At 40.3% G+C, this 23,145-nt stretch overlaps 1 protein-coding gene across 5 annotated transcripts in view; it reads right to left on the bottom strand.

Annotated features, from left to right (window-relative positions):
• Positions 1–8,965: 8,965 nt before the first annotated feature.
• ZNF608 (zinc finger protein 608) overlaps positions 8,966–23,145 on the bottom strand; it is a 195,642-nt gene continuing 181,462 nt past the window's right edge. For 4 of the 5 annotated variants that reach the window (XM_033928994.1, XM_033928992.1, XM_033928991.1 and 1 more), the window contains 4 exons: positions 21,966–22,141; positions 16,451–16,598; positions 11,303–11,384; positions 8,966–10,036 (listed from right to left, as the gene is read on the bottom strand). In XM_033928994.1, the coding sequence (XP_033784885.1) occupies positions 10,030–10,036; positions 11,303–11,384; positions 16,451–16,598; positions 21,966–22,141 (413 nt within the window). In that variant the 3' untranslated portion in view covers positions 8,966–10,029. Of the gene's footprint in view, positions 10,037–11,298; positions 11,385–16,450; positions 16,599–21,965; positions 22,142–23,145 lie in introns of those variants that run through there. The other variant, XM_033928993.1, reaches the window with a different exon arrangement.

The raw sequence follows: 23,145 nt of genomic DNA, 5'->3' as shown, positions 1-23,145 counted from the left end.
ATAAAAATAAAGGTCTGATACTTTTTGAATGGCCCTCGTATAAAGTTAGGCAAGCACATTCAGTGGTCTACAGATTTTACCACAAAGACTATGTGGTCAAAGAACTGCTGAATATCAACTCCATTATGGGGGTAATTCCATCAAATGGCACCTATATAGGTGCCTACACTCAGATTCTCTAACCAGTGCCCATGTCAGAGGCTGCCGACTGCGTGTCAATCACGTGATAGTGCTGGTTAGAGAATTGCATCTCAAGCGCCTATGTAGGTGTAATTCATGCAAAGATAGATGCCAGAAATGTAGACCTAGAAAACCCTGGCCTACATTTCCAGCGCCTATCTTTGCCAGGGGATCCCAAAAGTAGTCCTCAGCTTGCCATCAGTTGATTACAGCAGGGGAATCCTAGATCACCTGAGCCAGCAGGACTCCCCAAAACCATGGTTTCAGGGAGTTCTGCCGGCTCAGCTGATTGGGAATTCCCTTTCTGCAATTAGTTGAACCAGCAGGGAGATCCCTATGGGAGGCCTTCTCCTTCCCAGTTGCATCCTGGGTTGCACTGGGAGGTTCCTACAGCCCTAAGTAGCTTAGGCATCTATGGGGGAGGGACCTTAGGCTTCTGAGCCAATCAGGGCCTTAGGCTTCTCCCAGTATATCTCAGAATGCACTGGAAAGGGGCCTAAGGCTCCTTCCCCAGGAGGGGCCTTAGGTGTCTGAGCCAATCAAAAACTTAGGGAAGGCCTGCCATTTTTAAGAGGTGGGCTTGCCAGCAGGAGGGATTGAGCATCTGTCCTGTTGTCTTCTGTGTAAGGCATGGGGCAGTTTTTTGGGGGGGGCATCTGGGTGGCCAAAGCAGGGTGTTGGCATCCCTACTGCTGATGATCTTCGCAGGGGGGGGGGGGGGTGTCGGGAGTGTGTGTGTGGCAGCTCTGGGTGCCTATGATCTTCACAGGGTCGGGAGTGTGGGGGAGTCCAGATGGCTGTGATCTGTCAGCCTTACTTTGCTGTCAGCATTTTCTGATGGTCTGTCAGCAAAGGCCTATGGAACATTATATTGATCTGACTCTGGAATGTTGATGCGTAGACCCTAAAAGCTCCTGCACAGAATCCACATATATTAAACATCCAGCCAGACTGGATTGTTTATTAAGAAGATATGCTACTTGAATGGGACAAAGAAGCCAGATAGACTAATTCCATCTACCATTCCTGTGTCACAACTTCATCAATTAAGCATACCATTGTTTCAAACAGTTTCCAAATTATGAACCGAAAGATACTGGAAAATACAATAGAATCTATTTTTAGAATAATATTCCAACCTATAAAAGCCTCCTCTCTTGATCATCCCCCTCTCTCTCTGGATGCTCTGAACCCTCTTGACTGCTTTTTCTAGCCCCCTTCTTTCTATCTTTAGCTTTCCACACACACACACAAATTTTCCCTCTATTTCTTGCTTTGAATTCTGGCTTATTTCCCTCTCTGGTGTCATTCTTGTTGAAGACACAGACGAGCTGTTGAATTCAGAGACAAGTGGGTTGAGTCCATCAGCAGATGGAGATAGAGTACTGAGTTGAATTTAGCCGTATTGGATATACAGCCTCCAGGTCAACCAGTATCACTCATTTCAAAGTATCAGGAAAGTGGTCCCATGCTCACTGATGGCTTTTTCTCAACTGACCTCAGCGAAATCATCATCACCCCAATCCAAAAAGATCCAAAAGGACCAACAGACCAACCATCCAACTACAGACCCATTGCCTCAATACCTCTATATGTCAAACTGACAGAAGGACTAGTAGCCAAACACCTCACCAACTATCTAGATGACCATAATATACTTCACCCCACGCTATCTGGCTTCAGATCCAACTTCAGCACAGAGACATTACTAGGCTCCCTCATTGATACAGCCAGACAACACCTCAGCACAGGAAAAAACATGCTTCTCATACAACTAGACCTTACCGCAGCATTTGACCTGGTAGACCATAACATCCTACTGCAAATTTTGGATGCAATAGGCATCTCAGATAAAGTATACTCTTGGTTTGAAGGCTTCCTAAAATCCAGAACATACAGAGTAAAATCAGATAAAGAAAAATCTGAACCTTGGTCCAACCCTTGCGGTGTACCACAAGGATCCCCACTATCCCCTACTCTCTTCAACCTATACACTGCATCTCTCGGAACATACCTAGATAATCTAGGCATCACCACCTACAGTTATGCAGATGATATTACCATTCTCATACCTTTTGATCAACCAAAGACCGCCATGACAAACACACTACACCGAACACTAGAAACAGTAGCAACCTGGATGAAAGATCACAAACTGAAACTCAACACAGACAAAACTAATTTCATCCTCCTCAAAAATGACAAAGTCCCAACCATAATCAATATAGAAATTAACACTTTCAACTATCCCATTCAAACTACCATAAAACTACTAGGAATGATTATAGACCAATACTGCACCATGCAACTACAAATAAATAAAACAATACAGAAATCCTTCGCAGTGATGAGAAACCTAAGACAAGTCAGGAAATTCTTCGAAAAAACACAATTCCAGCTTATAGTACAATTCCTAATCCTAAATCTACTAGATTACTGCAACATCCTCTACCTCCCCTGCCCTGCTACAATGACTAAACAACTACAAACAATCCAAAAAACAGCTCTGACTCATTGAGAAAACATGACCATATTACAGAAGTATACATCAACTCACATTGGCTACCAATCCAAGAAAGAATACTATTTAAATTCTAGTGTATGTTATTTAAAGCCTTAAACAGAGACAGCCCAACCTACCTGAACAACCGCCTCATCCAAACTACCTCAATCAGACATAGAAAAACACACACCCCATTCACACACCCCTCGATCAAAGAAGTAAAATGGAAAAAAACTATACGATGGCCTCCTGGCCACTCAAGCAGCTAAACTAGATAACCAAATCTCCAATCTACTGATAACGACACCAGACTACAAGACGTTCAGAAAAGAAATAAAAACTATACTCTTTAAGAAATTCCTGAAACAGCCCTAACTTCAAACTTACCGTCCTTCCCTCCTCCCTCTTCCCGCCACACAGAAACTACATAACCTACTATTTACCTCTCTAGAAAGGACAAATGTTCTTCCATTGTAACCCTCCATTTTTTATCTCTTTTGTAAAGTGCCTTGAACCACAAGGTAATGGCGGAATAGAAATCTCTAATGTAATAATAATAATAATAATAATAATTTTATTCTTATATACCGCCAAAGCCATAGTAGTTCGAGGCGGTTTACAATAAGAAGAGTTGGACAATCAGCAAAATAATTACAATGAAAGTCGTTGAATAGGTTAAAGGGGTAATGTAATGTAATAATAGAATATCTTTTTGTACATTAGTAACCAAGCATATGTTTGATGTATCTTTCTTCTAAGCATTGCATATCTGTAATATTAAGCCTATTTCTGCACAATATTTTTTTATCCAACCACTGATGGTTATCATTGTCAATTTCACTTCCCACTGGTCCTCTGAGAGTATAGGACTCAGGACCTCTGGTGCTAATCCATAATAGATTAGACAAAAACATCCATACTTTTAAACACCAAAAGATTACATTGTGAGGGCACATCCTTACAATCTTCACAGGGGGGGAGGGTTGGAATGTGAGGGGATCCAGGTGGCTGAAATCTTCGCAGAGGGAGGGGGATGGCACAACTTTTTAAAAATGGGGACAGATATTGTGCATTACACATGCACATCTGTACTCATTAAAAAAAGAAAATGTCTTCCTGCCCCGAACAGCTGAGTGGCAGGAGGTTGCTTCAGGGCTTCCCCTGCCACTCAGCTGTTTGGGTTTTCCCTGCCGGCTTTGCACATATGTCATAGTCGCTTTTCCAACAACTGATCAGATGGGATTATGGTAGACCTCCATGAAACTAATTTGCATGCAAAGTCTTATGAACATTGATTGCCATTTTCAAATCGGATAATTTCTTGACCCCTATAGTGATCCACAGGATTTTTATGACAATTTTTGTGCATCGGGGCCAGAGTTTTAGGTCCCTTCCAGTGTATCCGAGCATGCACTGGGAAGGGGAAGGTCCACCATTTTGAAGAGGTGGGCCTGCCAGTAGGAGGGAGTGGGTAGCCCTTCTGCCATTTTTTCATCCAAAAGTACAATGGGGTTTGTGGAGGGGTGTGTGGGGATGTCAGGGGTATATGAGCTTGTTCTTATAAATATTTCAGAACTCAACTGAAAACTTATCTCTTTTCAAAATACTTGGTCAAATAATTTCTTTCTGTCATTCTTAAATTGTTTTTAGTTTATAATCTTTTGTAAACCGCATAGAACTCATGGTTATGCAGTTAAGAAGTATGATGTTATGTTATAAGGTGTCAGGTTTGGTAGGAGAGAGCTCTCTTTGGAAGGGTGCTGGGGGGGATTGGTGGGTGAGTGGGAGGGAGGATCTCCCAGCTGGTTCATCTAATTGTGGCAAGGGAATCCCCAATCAGCTGAGCTGGCAGGATTCCCCGAAGCTGCAGTTTCGGGAACTTCTGCCAGGTCAGCTGATTGGGGATTCCCTGCCGCGATCAGCTGATGACAAGCTGTGGACTATTTTTGGGATCCCCCAGGAAAGATAGGCACAGGAAATGTAGGCCAGGATTTTCCAGGCCTACATTTATGGCACCTATCTTTGCATGAATTGCGTCAATACTTTAGGCTGCCTAGCGCCACTTACAGTGTTGGCCACACCTATTTGGCATTTGGAAACCTAAAGCGTCTACATAGGTGTGATTCCAGTGCCTTTTATTTAGGCACCAGTAACTTCTTCAACCTCACCATTTCTAATGGCGTTCTTCAATTAACTTAGGCGCCAGTAGCGTACCTACCAGTGCTGGTTTTAGATTTTCCCTGCTAATTCCTAAAACATATGCTAGTATAAACCAAACTAGTGTACTTTATAGAATACTATCATTCTTGAGCACGTACATGAGCCACAGACTTGTGTTAAGTGTTTCCACCTACAGTAAGTTCTGGTGAAATACCTGTAATTTACAGAACTCTATATGGGGGACTTCCTCCCACGCTCTGTCCAGACTCTGCGTATGGGTGTACCTACCTGTAAAATAAACACTAATTTACAGAATAGCACTTAGGGAAAATTTGCCATTTAAGTGCTTAGGTGCACACATACACATATATATGCCATGATTCTATTTATACTGGCCCGTTTACTTAGGATAATATTCAAACTACAATATAATATCAGTATTCAGTATATATATCCCACCAAACTTATTTCTTCAAAATGTGCTGGTGGGATATATACTGAATACTGATATTATATGATGCTATTTACATGTATAATCTGTGTGTAATTGTTAGCAGCTACTTTATATGAATTACATTTTGTTACCAAAATGTTTTCATCTTCATAATTTTCCAATACAAATTATTTAAAAAATAACACAAAAAGTATTAATAGATTAGATGCACTTCCAAAACATGGATAAAAATAATTTATACTGGAAATTTTTCTCCAAGTAATACCATGTTAATTATCATCAGTCCAAAAAATAAATCTCTTCTAGACTCCTCCATTCATTGTAATCCTACATCAACTAATGTGTCTTAGATACCCCAATTACATCATCTCTTAACAGTTCAAAAACTGGTATTTCCAAAAACGTGTTCACTTCTTTGTATCACAAAATTTCCTTCTCAAAACTACAATGCATCTTTTTTTATTTGTGTACCATATTTTTTATTAGGCAGAAACAACCAACACTGCAATCATTCAGGAAGAACAATTGAACCAAAATATATAACAATCCATAAATGCACATACTGAAAAATTCCATTCTCCTAGGTATCCCAGCAGAGATACTGTATTTACCATAATGAACTTATCTTGCATGACATTATGTTTCATAGATTCTGTACCAGAAGTATCACAGTTTACAAGATCATCTTTTGTTTGTTCTTGCACCTGAATATTACAACTATCCATATAATTTAGGCCTGATCCCATCTCTAGATATACAGAGAAATTATTTCACTGGACAAATAGCAGTTTGGAGGAAATAAGATAAATGAAACCTTTTGGATATATCAAAGTTTTTAAAACTATTAAAGCGATGATACTATTAGATATCTAAGTAATATAGTACATCCAGCATATCCAACAGATTCCCTCTAGTGATGTCATTGCATCACCATTAAGAAGTGCGGCTTCACTTTCCATTTTCTGGTATACCACAGAAGGAAGTTTCACACTTGAAACAATTTGTTTTGGATCTGCAAAACACCATCACTGTGACTCAGGACCCTGGCTTTTACTGCCTTTGTTTATGCATCGTTTGAAGGGTTACCATTGTTTTCCATATTATCCACCTTTTCACTCATCTGACAATGGGTCAAGACTGTAGTACGTTAGTTGATGTGAGATTATAATGAACTAAGGAATCAAGAAGAGATATTTATATTTTGGGTTGATGATGAAAACTCCAATGTAGTTTAGATTCGATCCTAACTTCAACTGGTAGCCAGTGAAAATGTATATACCAAAGTGCAACACTCTCAATTTTTTTCAGTAAGCAATTCAGCCAAACAGCAGTATTTTGGATGGTTCAAAATGTTCTCAGATATTTAGAGTGACTCAAGTAGATGATAATGCAATAGTTCAGTTTTGACAGGATCAATGCCCTGCTATCAATTTGAACTGATCTTGATGAAAGTGTTTTCAAATTCTTCTAAGATTTCTCAATAACCAGAAACAATTCTTTACCAGATGATTTACTTGCAATTCCATCGTTAATTTTGGGTCCAATGATAAACCCAGAATGTTTAACAAGGTTTCTAATTTATAAGTGATTTTGTATTGATTTATCTGTCTCCTATTAAAAGAAATTTTAATTTTATCATGGTTTAATTGGTCATCCAAAGTGCTTTAACGAGATAAAGATCTCAATATTTAACATAATCTCAAATAGATCAGCTGTTGGAATTACCACAATAATATAGTCTGTCTGAATGAATGTAACAAAACCTGTATGTTCTGGTTCAAAGCCTAATGAAGATATCAAAACATTTAAGTAGTATAGGGGATAGAGGAGATCCCTGAGGGACTCTAGCTGTTGCTAACTATTTATTTAAGAGTCTACCATTCATCTTAACTATATATGATCTTACAGTGAGGAAACCCCTGAACCAAGTTAAAATGGTTCATAGTCATTCGCGCGAGAGACTTCAGCGCGCCAACATTGCAGCGCAGACAATTTGGTGCAAGACCCCAGTGTGCCACCTACAAAGTGACTTTTAAAGAGCTCCGACGCGGGGTGTGAGTGGGGAACCTCCCAGTTTACTTCATACTCTTCGAGCTGCCGTTGGGGGGAGTTGGGGGGTTGGAACCCTCCATTATAGAGTAAATGTAACTTTTCCCCGATTTTTTTAGGAAAAAATTAAGTTTTCTCTATAATGTGGGCGGTTGCACCCCCCCCCCAACGGCAGCGTGAACAGTCTGAAGTAAAGTGTGTGGGGGGAGTTCCCCCCACACTCCCCGTCAGAGCTCTTTAAAAGTCACTTTTTAGGCGGTCGGCACTGCAATGTCGTCGTGCTGAAGTCTCGCGTGCATTTGTCCCGTCACCGTTAAAACATTGCCCATTATACTATTTTGTTTGTACTATCATTGTCAATATTCTCACTTTGCCCGACATTCCATGCTATACCACATCTAGCATACATTCATTCATAGGTATTTATTGTACTGCCATGCCATGCGCTGCCATATCTGTATTTTATTAAATGAATCTTCACTATCTGCAGTTTATTGTGGAAAATAACAGAAATTTAACATACTTTGCTAATAGCCAAACACGTACACTTTGGTGTAGTTATCTACCAATGACGTTCCAAACACTCAAGTATTCAATGTCTTCTTGAGATAGTCAGGAAAAAGCCTACAGTATTGTTCAACTCTTTACAACAAGTCCTCACACTGCACCGGGTCCTGCATGTATTGTCTGTCAAGCCATGTACTGCCATGCTCTGTTACGTACTGCCTTACCACGCTTCTTACTGTCAGGCACTATAAAGTACTGTCAAGCTCTGTTAGTTACTGCAATGTCATACCAAACTCATAACATCACCACCCCATGTTGTATGTGGTCTTGTCCCATCACATCTTATTAAATACTGACATGTTTTTTGACTACTATCATGCGCCCCTATATATTGTCCTATCATGTCATGACCTAAAATGTACTGTCATGTTCTATATTACCATATCCTGTTCTATTTATTTTTCCCTCAGTATGATTATTATGCATTATGTATATCCTGTATATTGTGTATTATGTGTATATTGTGTATTATGTATATCCTGTTTATTATGTATGTAAACTTGTAAAACTATAGAATTAAAGGAGTATAGAATTACTAAATTACTGGTAGTGTTTTTACAATCAGTACAATGGATACCAGCTTCTAAATAAATACTATAAACTTGAATTCTTAAAATAATCTATAAATATTTATAGTTAACTCATTGAATATATTATAAATATTTATAGTTAACTCATTGAATATATATAATAAGACTCTGAGCACTTTTTATATATTCAATGAGTTAACTATAAATATTTATAAATTATTGTAAACTTATAACCCATTCTGAGCTCTTCTGGGAAGATAGGATATAAATCCAAATAAATAAATTACCATGGTTTTACTGGAAAATTTCCAATATAGATGAATTTTCATCCACATTTGAAAGTCCATTTAAATTATTAATGCTTTCTGTTATTTTTAGTATTGGAGAATTGTTATGATAGCATGCAGTTTTAATTTCCCATTTTGGTGATGTGGATTAGATTGATATACCGAAATCTTATTGGCATAGTTTAATAATAAATTACCAGGTGACAACTAAAAAATTCACCACAATATCACAAAGTACAAAAACAACTTTTTTTTAATTCTGATTGCCAAATTATTAAGGCAAGTATAAAAAAAGAAAGCATTCAATATACACTTTACATAAAATAAAGTAGATTACAGCATAGAACAAGTAACCAGGCAATGGCATTAAAGTCTCTTTTCTAAAACTGGATAATTGTAAACATTAAAATAAGACTGCAGGAGGACTATTCAAGTAATAGAACAATCACAGATGTCTTCTGGTACTCAGGCTATTGGGTTATTTGCCATTCAAGATTACTAAGAGACGTTTTTATTATTCACAGATGCTCATTATTTCCCCATTTTAAATCTACACTATGTACAACACAGTTTTTGTGGTACTGGCAACCCCATGCCCTTCAAATGTATATTCTTCACAATACACAATTACAATGAAACAGTGAATACAGTAACATTTTACACTGATGCATCTTAAGAGGAGCCATCGATTAGACATCTACATTGTACCAAAGTGTCATCATCACAGTTAACCTCTCTGAGGGCTTATGGACAATATTAGAAGGTTATGCAAGGTTCAGGCACACTAATACATAACATCATTTATTTACAAATACAAAATAAAAAATAAACACCCCCCAAACAGCCATTTATGGCTAACACTTTCCAAACATGACAAATACCATTTTTCCTTCAGTATGGTTTTCATCTTAGCAGCAGACCCTCTGCATGTGAGCCTGGTTACCGATACAAAAAAGTAAAGAATATATTTATATTTATATAATATGTATATATATTTATATTTTTTATATATATATATACACACACACACACACACACATATATATATATATACATATATATATATATATATATATATATATATATATATATATATATATATATATATATATATGTGTGTGTGTACAGAAATCTAATTACAGCAACATTTGTTACTCTGTTATAAAATCTGTAATTTACAAAAATGAAATGACTGGTTTTTGCCTGCCATTAAGGCATTTGAAGTAAACACCATGGAACTGATGTCTGTAATAAAGCACTTTCCCATGTGATCCAGTCACATGACAATTTCCAATCTTGTTATTCCCTGCAAACAAAGAACAGAATAAATCAGTTGTCTCTGAATCTGACATACAGAAAAATGAGGACACAAATATTGAAATACTTGATCACATACTACAAAATTACTCTATTTTGGAAAATCTGAGGGGTAGTTTTCAGTGGGATTTAACTGGGTAGGCTCCTAACTAGGCAAATCCTGCTGATCAGATCTGCTGTTTATAGTCAGTGGCACTTAACCAGTTAATGCCGCTAAATATCATCAGACTGATAAGGTACTACTAGGGTGATCTGGGGGCAAAAATAGGCAGAGACTGGATTACCTGGTTAGCGGTAAAAAGGCTGTTTTACCATTATCTGGGCAGTTATTTGGGCACTGGTCGGATCATTGCCTGGAATCTGAATAACTTCAACTGGCTGCCTATGACCTGGATATTCAGTGGCATGGTCAATATTAGGCTTGGCATTGAATATCCAAGATCAGAGTCAGCCAATGGTGGTTGGCACCTTTAAATTCACTGAGGCCCAGATTCTCAAAATGGTGCCGTTAGGTGCCCTATGGCCGCCTAACTTAATCGGTGTAATTGATGCATTCGTCACAGTAATTAATTGCACTGATTAAAAAACAATTAAAAAGTTGTTAAAAAATAAAGGTGACTAATGGCGCCTCCCAAAACAGTGCTGTCATCCCATCAAAGGAGGCGCCTTAAGGCCACTGGAGGCATAGTTAACACCAGAAATGGGCTTAGGTATCATTAGGTGCCTCCTTAGACACAATTCACGTGAAAGGTACTCCTTTATAACCCTGGCCTGCATTTCTGGCGTCTACCTTTTAGGTAGCCATGATTCAAGTTTCAAGTTTAATAAGGTTTTTGATTGATCGCTTAATCATATGGTGCCGCTATGTAATTGACAAGCGATTGGCGCTGCTTTTGAAGGCAGCAGCTGCTGATAACGGCGCCATTTAGAGAATCTGGCCCTAACTTCCATAGGCTGAATATTGGGGGGGGGGGGGAGGGAGGAGGGGGGATTTATATTCTGCATTTTTATTAAGTGGACATAGGACTGCTTTCAGATTAGGGGTATCTGTGATTCTGAAATTTACATGAATTCTATATGAGAAATGAACACAAGAGGCTGAATCCATTGCAAATTCTCTGTACACTTGAGACCATAATCATTATAACCAAAAGTAGGCAACACTGTCATAATATAATATTATTAACTGTTATATTAACTTATGGCCTAGCCCTCCTATTCTCAAAATAAATGTACTTCAGAACATGGAATTTACCTTCTCTGTGCAGGAAATATAGCAGATGCAGATGCCTGAGCAGCCACTTGCTGAGTGGCAACAAGGGCAGCAGAAGTCAACCCTAATGGAAAAAAAAAAAATTAAATGCGCTTAAAACTGAGGTTCTGAAGGCTGCAGGAGTGCATCATAGTTGTAGACACTTAAGTGACACATTATAAGTAGCAAAAATTCATAGAAAGTACGCCACTCTCACAAAATAAAGTATAGCAACACTCTATTCTTTCAATATGCTTGCAAAACAGGATTCCTATAATTACATTACATTACAGATTTCTATTCCGCCATTACCTTTCGGTTCAAAGCGGATTACAAAAAGAGTTATGGAAGAAGGGTTACAATGTTAGATCAGAGAAGGTTTCCAAGAGGGAAAAGTAGGATCTGGGGTTAGGGAGGGGATGGTAAGAGGGGGGTTAAGCTTTATCATGGTATTAAGCTTTATTAAGGGATTTCTTGAAGAGTATAGTTTTTATTTCCTTTCTGAACATCTTGTAGTCTGGGGTTGTTGTCAATAGGTTGGAGACTTGGTTGCCTGAGTGGCCAGTAGTCCGTTGTATAGTTTTTTTCCGTTTTACTTCTTTGATTGGGGGGTAAGTGAATGGGGTGTGTGTTTTTCTATGCCTGGTAGAGGTGGTTTGGATGAGGCGGTCGTTTAGGTAGGTTGGGCTGTCTCCATTTATAGTTTTAAATAGTATACAGTAGAATTTAAATTGTATTCTTTCCTGGATTGGAAGCCAATGAGAATTGATGAATCCAATAATGTGATCATGTTTTTTCAATGAATAGACGAGTCTCAGAGCTGTATTCTAAATTGTCTGTAGTTGTTTAATCATTATGTCTACCTTTATTATATAATTTGCAAGAGCAATACTAAATGGCAATCATGAAACACACACACACATGGACCTGGGGGGCCGCCACGGGAGCGGACTTCTGGGCACGATGGACCCCTGGTCTGACCCGGCAGAGGCAATGCTTATGTTCTTATGATATTCAGCAGCGTGACCACCTTTCAGCTTCAAACAGCCAGTTACATACTTTTTTTTTGTGTACTTTCAGCAGCATAGAAGTGCCACTTTGAAATCCAAGTATGGCTTTAAATAGCCAGTTATATGTTTAAAATTTATAACTATACTATAGGATTAATGGGGACAGTGGTAACACCACCATTACATAAAAAGAATCACTGTGAAAAATCTTACCACCACCACTACTTATCTACATTTCAGTTCTTAAATTTAATTATTCAGGGGTAGTAAAACCTCAGAGTCTTTCAGGGGAACTTTAATCTGGTGCACTAACTGCGCTCAAAACGTTCCCTCTCTTTCAGTCATCGGCATAAAAATCTCCCTGTTCTCTTAACATATTACTAACAACTGGAAAAATTATAGTAATCTCAATTATACGTTTTGGTGGAATTCCCTGTGTCATATTTACAAGATGGAAAGAGCAATTGCAATACAGAAAGGAAGTTATAAAAATTTTTTAAAGATATGGAGACCGATGGTTGATTTTTGTAGTGAATAGGCATCATTTTTCTTTGATAATATACATAGGGGGGTGGGGAGATTGGAAGATAAGATGTAGCGAAATTGAAATTTTGAAGGAATATGATAGTTTTAATGATTGTATAGAAAGATGGGAGGGGGGAGGGTTTTTAATTAATTTACATATTAAGAATATAATGTATGATGTTCAAGTGTTATATAATAGTATTTCATGTTGTTCTTTTTGTGCACTTGATGTAAGTTTGAAAAAGAATAAAGAAATTAAAAAAAAAAATATTTAACATTAAAAGGATACTGAAATCAATCAAAAACAGTATCACTTTTATACATTTCTTTCAACGATCTCCTGATTCATAAAGTGTCTTCATGTCCCTGCAGTCAAAAGGTCAATCCAACACTGTAGCGTTTTGCAGTGCTTTAAACCACTGCGCCAGGGAATGCTCTTCACGCTGCTATCTTTTCATATCAAAATTTCAAAGAAATGTCTAAGTTAAGTGATACATTTTTTGATTGCTTTTGATATCCTTTCAATGTTGAATATTTAAGATTAAAGAAGATAACGGAGGTTTTTATGCTGATGACTGAAAGATTAAAGTTTCCCTGAAAGGCTTTGGGCTTTTCTTATCCCAGAATAATTAAATTTAAGAACTGAAATGTAGATTAAGTAGTGGTGGTGATAAGATTTCTCACAGTGGTTCTTTTTATGTAATGGTAAAAGTTATACCTGCCATTTACCCACCAGCACCACAGTCATATACAACAGGAAGGATTGTTTTACAGATGTACGTGGTCAAATAAAGATCACTGATGTAGGGAGATTGGGTAAGGGTATATGAAGATATATTTCAACACACTCTATGTAAACCCTATGTTGTAACACTGTAAATGTAAACTGTAACCTGTTCTGAGCTCTTTGGGGAGGATGGGATATAAATCTCAATAAATACATAATGTCATATAGGATTTTTTGAGCATAAATCCTGTTTTATGCACTGAAAAGCCTTTGTTACACAAGACAAGAAGGCATGTATTTTGATGTTACCTGTGCGCTGGAATGTTTGGGGTGACAATCTGGGTGGAGTCCCTTATAGTATGTATCCATGTACATCTACACATGCGTCCAAACAGGTGTAAGTGCTCCTGGGTGCATTTTAGCTGCATTTTTACATGTTTCATGAGGTTATTTTAGAAATGCACATAGGCTTCTATGAGAGCAATTCTGTAACTGGGGTTTTCCATTTTGGTACTCTGAAGGTAAGCGGTAGAAAACTATTCCATAAATGAACCTAAGCACCTAAGTTCTGTTATAGATTACTAGTGTAACCTGATATATACATGCCTGACATTTAGATGCTTGCATTTACACCAGCCATTGTAAGTGTGCCAAGGATGTGAATAACTAAGAGTATTCTGGAAGTAACATGTAAGTAAGAACCCGGGTGTATACCCCTTTGCAAATAAATGTTATGGAAATTAAGCAGGTATTTGTAGAACTGTACATAGTCTACAAATGTGCATGTAAATGTTCACATCTAATTTATAGCACTGCATCTCTATAAACGTATGTTTAGAATACTAGCATATAGGCATGTAGGTGCACTTACACATGTATATGTCAATGTGCCACCTAAGCACTATTCTGCTAATACGTGTATCTGCTTAACTTACAGAGACCCCGATGCACAATGCTCCGAAGCTGCAGTAAAAAATATCATAGTGGGTGCAATTTTCTTTTACAGGGTGATGCTCAGCACAGAAGCATACAAATTATATACACTCCATTTGTGCGGACTAGCCCCAGTAAAAGGGAGAGGAACTATGCCTGGCGCCTGCTCAGAAGAGCAACCGCTAGGCACAGCTCCTCCCTCCAACCCTCCTGTCAAAATTTAAAAAGTCCATGGCTTGCCATCAGCTGATTGCGGCAGGGAAATCCCTGATCAACTGAGCTGGCAGGATTCCCTGAAGCTGCAGTTAGCTCAGTTGATCAGGGCTTCCCCTACCGTAATTAGCTGAATTTCCAGAGAGAGCCCCAATTCCTCCCTCTCTCCCATCCATTGACCCCCCCCCCCCGCCACCCTCCAAAGATAGCTCCCCTGCAGCTGAGCCTGACATCCCCCACCCCAATACTCCCCAACATCCCCTGTATCTTTGGATGAAAAACTGGCAAGATGAATGCCTATTCCCTCCTGCCAATAGGGCTGCCTTTTCAAAATGGCAGCCTTCCCCACTCCTGATGCAAACTGGGTTGCACTGAGAGGGCCTAAGGGGAGAGGCCTTAACTGCCTGAGCCAATCGGGGTCTTGAATAGACATGTAAAGAGTTGCCCAGAACACTCTTCTTTAAATCCATAAATGCTGCTGTATATATAGCTTAAAAAGATACAAAAAAGAAGGCAAAAGATGTCAGTAAGGACTCTATGAGTGTGTCTATCAGCTAATCACTACTAACAGACCAAACCACACAAATACCAAATGTCAATTGAGGAGTAGGGACGCTCTCAGTGTGAGGTTATTAGCATGGGAGAACGGAGACGGAGGTGAATCACCCCGCCTGCACACCATCATCGGGCGTCCCTAGTGTGCAAAATCAACTGTGCAGAATTAATAACAATAAATAAGTCACAAACAGTGAACTAGTGAGAGAGTGAATCAAACTGAAAACCCACTCATAGAGTCCTCCCCAGCCTAATCCCCAAGATACAAAATGAAACCACAGCCCTGCTTCCCTCCCAGCCGGTTCTGCTCCAGCCTTAAGATCCTGATGAAGGGTTTCACCCGAAACCGGTTGATCCAATGACTATTCTGGTCTCCTGCAATTCTCATTGACTTCATTTGGCTCGCTTTAAAAGCTAAGTTGGCTGTGGTTTCATTTTGTATCTTGGGGATTGATTCACTCTCTCACTAGTTCACTGTTTGTGACTTATTTATTGTTATTAATTCTGCACAGTTGATTTTGCACACTAGGGACGCCCGATGATGGTGTGCAGGCGGGGTGATTCACCTCCGTCTTTGTAGTGGAAGCGCTGGAGTTTGTTCTCCCATCGCTAATAACCTCACACTGAGAGCGTCCCTTCTCCTCAATTGACATTTGGTATTTGTGTGGTTTGGTCTGTTAGTAGTGATTAGCTGATAGACACACTCATAGAGTCCTTACTGACATCTTTTGCCTTCTTTTTTGTATCTTTTTAAGCACCTTTTGGCAAACGTATAGGAGTTTATAGTATTAGCTGTATATATAGCAACTTTTCTTTAAAAAAAAAAATCACTGCTATGGAGCAAAACTGTTGAAGTGATATATTATAATGCTTTTTGGTATACACTAACATATCTCTTCCAATGGAATCTACATAAATACTATAACACAGCTGTGCCAGAAAGAAGTTTTGTAGACTTCAACCATATCTCCCCTCAGCTGTCTCTTTTTTAAGCTGAAGAGCCCTAACCTATTTATTTATTTTTTTCATACGAGAGGAGTTTCATCTCTTATATCATCTTGGTTCCTAATAGAACTGTGGAAAAAAAAAAGAAGTTGTGATCACCTGGGAGACTGCCATCCCAAGTTTTTTGTTGTTGAAGGTGAATTTCCTGCCTATACGTTTCTAAAAGTAAAAGACAGCACTCACCTTGAAATGGGTCATATTGGCCTGGTATTAGTGGGTAGCCCATCCCAACGTGTGTATGATGATGTGTATGAAGATGCCTCTGACCAAAAGGTGAGTGACGCTCTCTCTCTCTTTCTGTCTCACGTTCAGTTGTAGCTTTTTCTGCAGGCTGGAAGAATTTAAAAAGTTGTTAATTTCAAGTACTTCAAGCAATTAGAACATCAGTGTCCAAAATGAATCTAGCACAGATGGTTCTATGAACAGATATAATAAGTTGTGCCCTTCAGTGTGAAAAAAATAGTCTACTCTGAAGGAGAAACAACAGTGGGTTGTGTTTTACATGATCAATAAGCTCATTAGGTGTTTTTATAAATAAGATTCAGTCCTTTGTAGTAGGTGGCACATCATAAATATGAATTTCTGAACTAGCACTAAACTGATTCAAAGCATCAATCATTTATGGTCTCTTGATACAAAAATCAGTAGTACTACAGCAGGTAAAATCTTTTAGTTGCTGAAATACTGCCAACAACTGTGATCTCTAAATTTATACTCTGCTAAACATAAATCTGTGAAATGCCTGCTCAAAGTGGATTACAAACACATTCATCCCACTGCAAGCATTACCTCTAGCTTACTATTCTCTGAGAAACAAAATATTTCCTCCTATTAGTTTAAAAGTATTTCCCTGTAACTTCATCGAATATCCCCTAGTCTTTGTAATTTTTGACGGAGTAAAAAATTGATCCACTTGTACCTGTTCTACAACACACAGGATTTTGTAGACTTGAACCATATCTCCCCTCAGCTGTCTCCAAGCTAACCAGAATGGGATGGTGGGAGTGTTAGCAATTCAGGAGAATAAATTTTGTAACACTGCCTGGCCAAAATGGCCGTCCTATCTGGAAAAAGCATCCAGACAATAATGAGAGCTGAAAATATGAACTGGCAGCTTTATAGATTTCCTCAATAGGAGTAGATCTAAGGAAAGCTACTGATGCCGCCATGGCTCTGACTTTATGGGCTGTGACTCGACTCTGTAGATGCAGTCCAGCCTGAGCATAGCAGAAAGAGATGCAAGCAGCTAACCATTTGGAGATGGTACGCTTGGAAATCGGATGTCCCAACTTGTTTGGATCAAAGGAAACAAAAAGTTGAGGTGCAGATCTGTGTGGCTGATTTCTTTGCAAGTAGAAAGCCAGATTATGAAGAGCTGTTTCTCCAGGATGAGAATGAGGCTTTGGAAAAAAACACTGAAAGTACAATGGATTGAATGAGATGAAATTCTGAAACCACTTTAGGTGAGAATTTAGGATGAGTATGGAGGACCACCTTGTCATGATCTTTTTTTTCTCATATGAGAGAAGTTTCATCCCTTATATCATCTTGGTTCCTCTTCTTTGAACTTTTTCTATTTATTTATTCAATTTTTATACCGTTCTCCCAAGGGAGCTCAGAATGGTTTAAAGTAATTTATTCAGGTTCTCAAGTATTTTTCGCTGTCTGTCCTGGCAGGCTCACGATCTATCTAATGTACCTGGGGTAATACGGCTGTTCGACTGATATTTGGGTTAAAGAAGAATGACTATATTAGTCCTTACTATCGACTGTTGCATTGGCTCCCGGTAGAAGCATGAGTGCTATTAAAATTTTCATACATCTATTTTAAGATGGTTCGGGGATTGGCCCCAAATTACCTTTTATCTCATTTTGTGTTATATAGTCCAACGAGGATAACCAGAAATTCCAATTTATTTACATAACCAAAAATAATTGGTTGCAGATACAAGACTTTTTTGGATAGAACACTAACATTTCAAGCAAGTAAGCAGCAGATCTGGTGGAGTAATTGTATTGATGAAGTTATGTTGCCTTATGGTGCATTTCGAAAAGTAATTACCGTATTTTCACGCATATAACGCGCGCGTTATACGCGTTTTTACCTACCGTGCATACCCCTCGCGCGTTATATGCGTGAGCGCGGTATACAAAAGTTTTTAAACATAGTTCCCACCCCGCCCGACGCCCGATTCACCCCCCCAGCAGGACCGCTCGCACCCCACCCCGAACGACCGCTCGCACGCGCTCCCACCCGCACCCGCATCCACGATCGGAGCAAGAGGGAGCCCAAGCCCTCTTGCCCGGCCAACTCCCCGACGTCCGATACATCCCCCCACGGCAGGACCACTCGCACCCCCACAACGAAGGACCGCCGACTTCCCGACAATATCGGGCCAGAAGGGAGCCCAAACCCTCCTGGCCACGGCGACCCCCTAACCCCACCCCGCACTACATTACGGGCAGGAGAGATCCCAGGCCCTCCTGCCCTCGACGCAAACACCCCTCCCCCCAACGACCGCCCCCCCAAGAACCTCCGACCGCCCCCCCAGCCGACCCGCGACCCCCCTGGCGACCCCCGCGACCCCCCACTCCCCTTCCCCATACCTTTGGTAGTTGGCCGGACAGACGGGAGCCAAACCCGCCTGTCCGGCAGGCAGCCAACGAAGGAATGAGGCCGGATTGGCCCATCCGTCCTAAAGCTCCGCCTACTGGTGGGGCCTAAGGCGCGTGGGCCAATCAGAATAGGCCCTGGAGCCTTAGGTCCCACCTGGGGGCGCGGCCTGAGGCACATGGGCCCAACCCGACCATGTGCCTCAGGCCGCGCCCCCAGGGGGGACAAAAGGCTCCAGGGCCTCTTCTGATTGGCCCACGCGCCTTAGGCCCCACCAGTAGGCGGAGCTTTAGGACGGATGGGCCAATCCGGCCTCATTCCTTCGTTGGCTGCCTGCCGGACAGGCGGGTTTGGCTCCCGTCTGTCCGGCCAACTACCAAAGGTACGGGGAAGGGGGGTGGGGGGGTCGTGGGGGTCGGCCAGGGGGGTCGCGGGTCGGCTGGGGGGGCGGTCGGAGGTTCTTGGGGGGGGCGGTCGTTGGAGGGGAGGGGGGTTTGCGTCGAGGGCAGGAGGGCCTGGGATCCCTCCTGCCCGTAATGTAGTGCGGGGTGGGGTTAGGGGGTCGCCGTGGCCAGGAGGGTTTGGGCTCCCTTCTGGCCCAACTACACAAAGGTACGGGGAAGGCGGGTGGGGGTGTCGTGGGGGTCGGCCAGGGGGGTCGCGGGTCGGCTGGGGGACGGGTGGAGGTTCTTGGGGGGGGGCGGTCATTGGGGGGAGGGGGTTTGCGTCGAGGGCAGGAGGGCCTGGGATCCCTCCTGCCCTTAATGTAGTGCGGGGTGGGGTTAGGGGGTCGCCGTGGCCAGGAGGGTTTGGGCTCCCTCCTGGCCCGATATTGTTGAGGAGTCGGCGGTCCTTCGGGGTGGGGGTGCGAGTTGTCCTGCCGGGGGGGGGATGTATCGGACGTCGGGGGGGGCATCAGGCTTTCAGGATGGGGACAGACCTTCAAGGGGGGACAGGACTTCAAGGGGGGACAGTGCACGGAAAGTCAGGGGGGGTGAATGGAGAGTCGGGACAGCGCACGGAAAGTCAGGGCAGTGCACGGAAGTCAGGGGGGGTGAACGGAGAGTCGGGACAGCGCACGGAAAGTCAGGGCAGTGCACAGAAGTCAGGGGGGGTGAACGGAGAGTCGGGACAGCGCACGGAAAGTCAGGGCAGTGCACGGAAGCCAGGGGGGGTGAACGGAGAGTCGGGACAGCGCACGGAAAGTCAGGGCGGGCGAAAGGAGCGTCGGGCATCATGCGCGGTATACCCGTGAGCGCGGTATACAAAAGTTTTTGTACATATCATCGTGATTTCTGCGCGCTAAACCCGTGTGCGCGTTTTACACGGGTGCGCGTTATTTGCGTGAAAATACGGTAAGTCAACACTGTTTGACAAATTTATTTCCTGAGGATACTACTGTTAACCAAAACTCTTATATTGAATATTTTATAAAATTTGTTGAATTTCAATTAACTGTATTTTGCTGATTGTCCAGCCTTCTTCTGTGTAAATCGCCTAGAAATAGTTTGATTATGGCGGTATAGAAGAATAAAGTTATGTTATGTTATTAAGTGACTTACCTAAGGTCACAAGGAGAAGTGTGGGTTTGAGCCCACAACCTCAGGGTACAGAGGCTGTAGCTTTAACTATAGCACCATACCCCCCTCCCCCAGTACTGCTTTATCTTTATTGAGGTAAGGTGAACAGAACTGAATGCAATGCTCTAGGTGAGGTTGCACCATGGAGCGATACAGAGGCATTATAACATTCTTTCTTCCCAATGTGTATCACTTTGCATTTGTCCACATTAAATTTCATCTGCCATTTGGATGCCCAGTCTTCCAATTTCCTAAGGAATGTCTGCAATTTTTCACAATCTTCATGCTTTTAACAACTTTGAATAGTCATCTGCAAATTTAATCACCTCACTCGTCGTTCCAATTTCCAGATTATTTATAAATAAGTTAAATAGCACCAATCTCAGTACAAATCCCTGCAGCACTCCACTATTTACCCTCTTCCATTGAGAAAAATGGCCATTTAACCCTATCTTTTGTTTTCTATCCAATAACCAATTCCCAATCCACAACTGAACATTGCCTCCTATCCTATGACTCTAATTTTCTCAGGTGCCTCTCATGAAGAACTTTGTTGAAAGCTTTCTGAAACTCTAGATACAGGTATCAACTGGCTCACCTTTATCCATATTTATTCAAAGAAGTCAAGCAAATTGATGATGCAAGATTTCCCTCGCTGAACCCATGCTGACTGTCCCATTAAATCATGCTTATCTACTTGTTCCAAACAATGTAACAGTGAAGGAAACGAAGACCAATGGACTGTAGTTGGATCAATTTATTAGATCATACAAAACACTCAACACAATTCGTGTTTCGACCAGAGACCTGCATCAGTGTGGAATTAATTGATAATCTTCCAAAATGAATTGATCCAAGTAGCAAGTGTTTCATTCGATTACTGAAACTGTCAAACCTTTGAGACTTTATAATCATACCATACTTTATAATCAGACCATAATTCAGTTTGGAAAATCATCAATTAATTCCACACTGTTAACTCCTGATACAGGTCTCTGGTCGAAACACGAATTGTGTTGAGTGTTTTGTATGATCTAATAAATTGATCCAACTACAGTCCATTAGTCTTTTGATTATAAGCCCCATAGTAAATAAAACATCCAAGCATAAATCCACTGTATGAGTATCGCTTTCTAGTTACATCAAAGAAGAGAACAAGTTCAAAAATCACTAACTCAATGTTTCTCAATCCATTCCTTGAGGCATACCCAGCCAGTCAGGTTTTTAAGACACCCACAATGAATATGCATGAGATAGATTTGCATACAATGGAGGTAGTACATGGAAATGTATTTCATGCATATTCATTGTGGATATTCTGAACACCTGTTTAGCTGGGTGAGTCCCGAGGATTGGATTAAGGACGCAGGGTTTAATGATGAAATTAGAGGATACTTTCAAACTAATTTTTCATATTGAGAACAGTCTGAGTTTTGTGGGCAGCTTTCTTTAAAACAGAGAAAAACATACAACATTTTCAAATAAGAGCAGAAGAAACTCTTACTGCAGGAGACTTGGTGCGGTATTGATTGGCATGTTGCTGTAGCAGATCCAGTGCTTTAGATTCAGTGGCTGACTTGGCGTTAATGCTGGGACTGTTACTAGCTTTTTCCGTCTCCTCTCTTCCAGACATTTTCCCATAAACCGGATAATGATGGAATCCTGGAGAGAGATAGGCTCCTGTGATAAAAGACAAACCCCCCTCACACACGTTAAGTTATTGAATTTCCAGTTTCAAATGCTTGGAGGAAAAAAAACTTGATTAATTTTTGGGGTATATTCTGACTCTTTTCCAAATTTTCAGTATTTTTTTCAGCTTGTTTCATACATTTGTTATAAGAAAATATTTGTCATACAGGTTAGAACTTTTTAACACATAAATTTGTAAGTTAATGTGTATTTTTTAAAAAATTTTTTAATTTTTTTTAAATTTCTTTACTGATATTTTGAACTTGACAATGTATACATTTGAAAATCGAAAAAAAAAAACTATATGAAAATACACTATTAACATCAGAAATATTACAATAAAAATTTTAAATCCCTTCTTAACCTATAACAGTAATGATATTATATTATACTCATCAATATTATAGAATATTATGAAAGTTAATGTGTATTAAAACAGTTTATGGCCTAATTCTATAAACGGCTCTAAACATTGCAATTTGGGTGTATACCCAATTTTTGCATGTAATTTAATTAAATAACAAGCCAATAAGTGGCAATAACTGGCTACTAATATCGCAAATTGGCATCAATTTTTAGGTACCAGGATCAACATGTAAATTGTATGTATGGCTTCAAAAAGGATTGAGGCCATGGGAGAGTCATGGGTGAACTGGGAGCACGCCTGCAATTTATGTGCAATGTTACAGAATAAAGTAGATCCATGCTTAATTTGGCACAAGGATTTACTCCAGGCTTTAGTTGGTATAAATCCTCATGCCTAAAGTTACGTGTGGATCCTGGCACTAAGCACTATTCTATAAATGGCATCTAACTTTAAGCATTGTTTATATTATAGCACTTAGCATGTTGTCGGTGCCAATTTTTCAGTGACATTTATAGACTTGAGTCCTTAGCAGTTATCAACTTGAGCTACCATTAAGATGTGTTATGTTACTATTAACCCCAGTTATTAGTAACTAAGGCCTAGATTGTCAAAAAGTCGCATTAAAAAA

Source organism: Geotrypetes seraphini, chromosome 1, assembly GCF_902459505.1.
Source record: "Geotrypetes seraphini chromosome 1, aGeoSer1.1, whole genome shotgun sequence".
NCBI classification, from domain to species: domain Eukaryota; kingdom Metazoa; phylum Chordata; class Amphibia; order Gymnophiona; family Dermophiidae; genus Geotrypetes; species Geotrypetes seraphini.
Note: the sequence above shows the minus strand (reverse complement) of the source record. Positions and strands in the feature narration are given on the sequence as shown.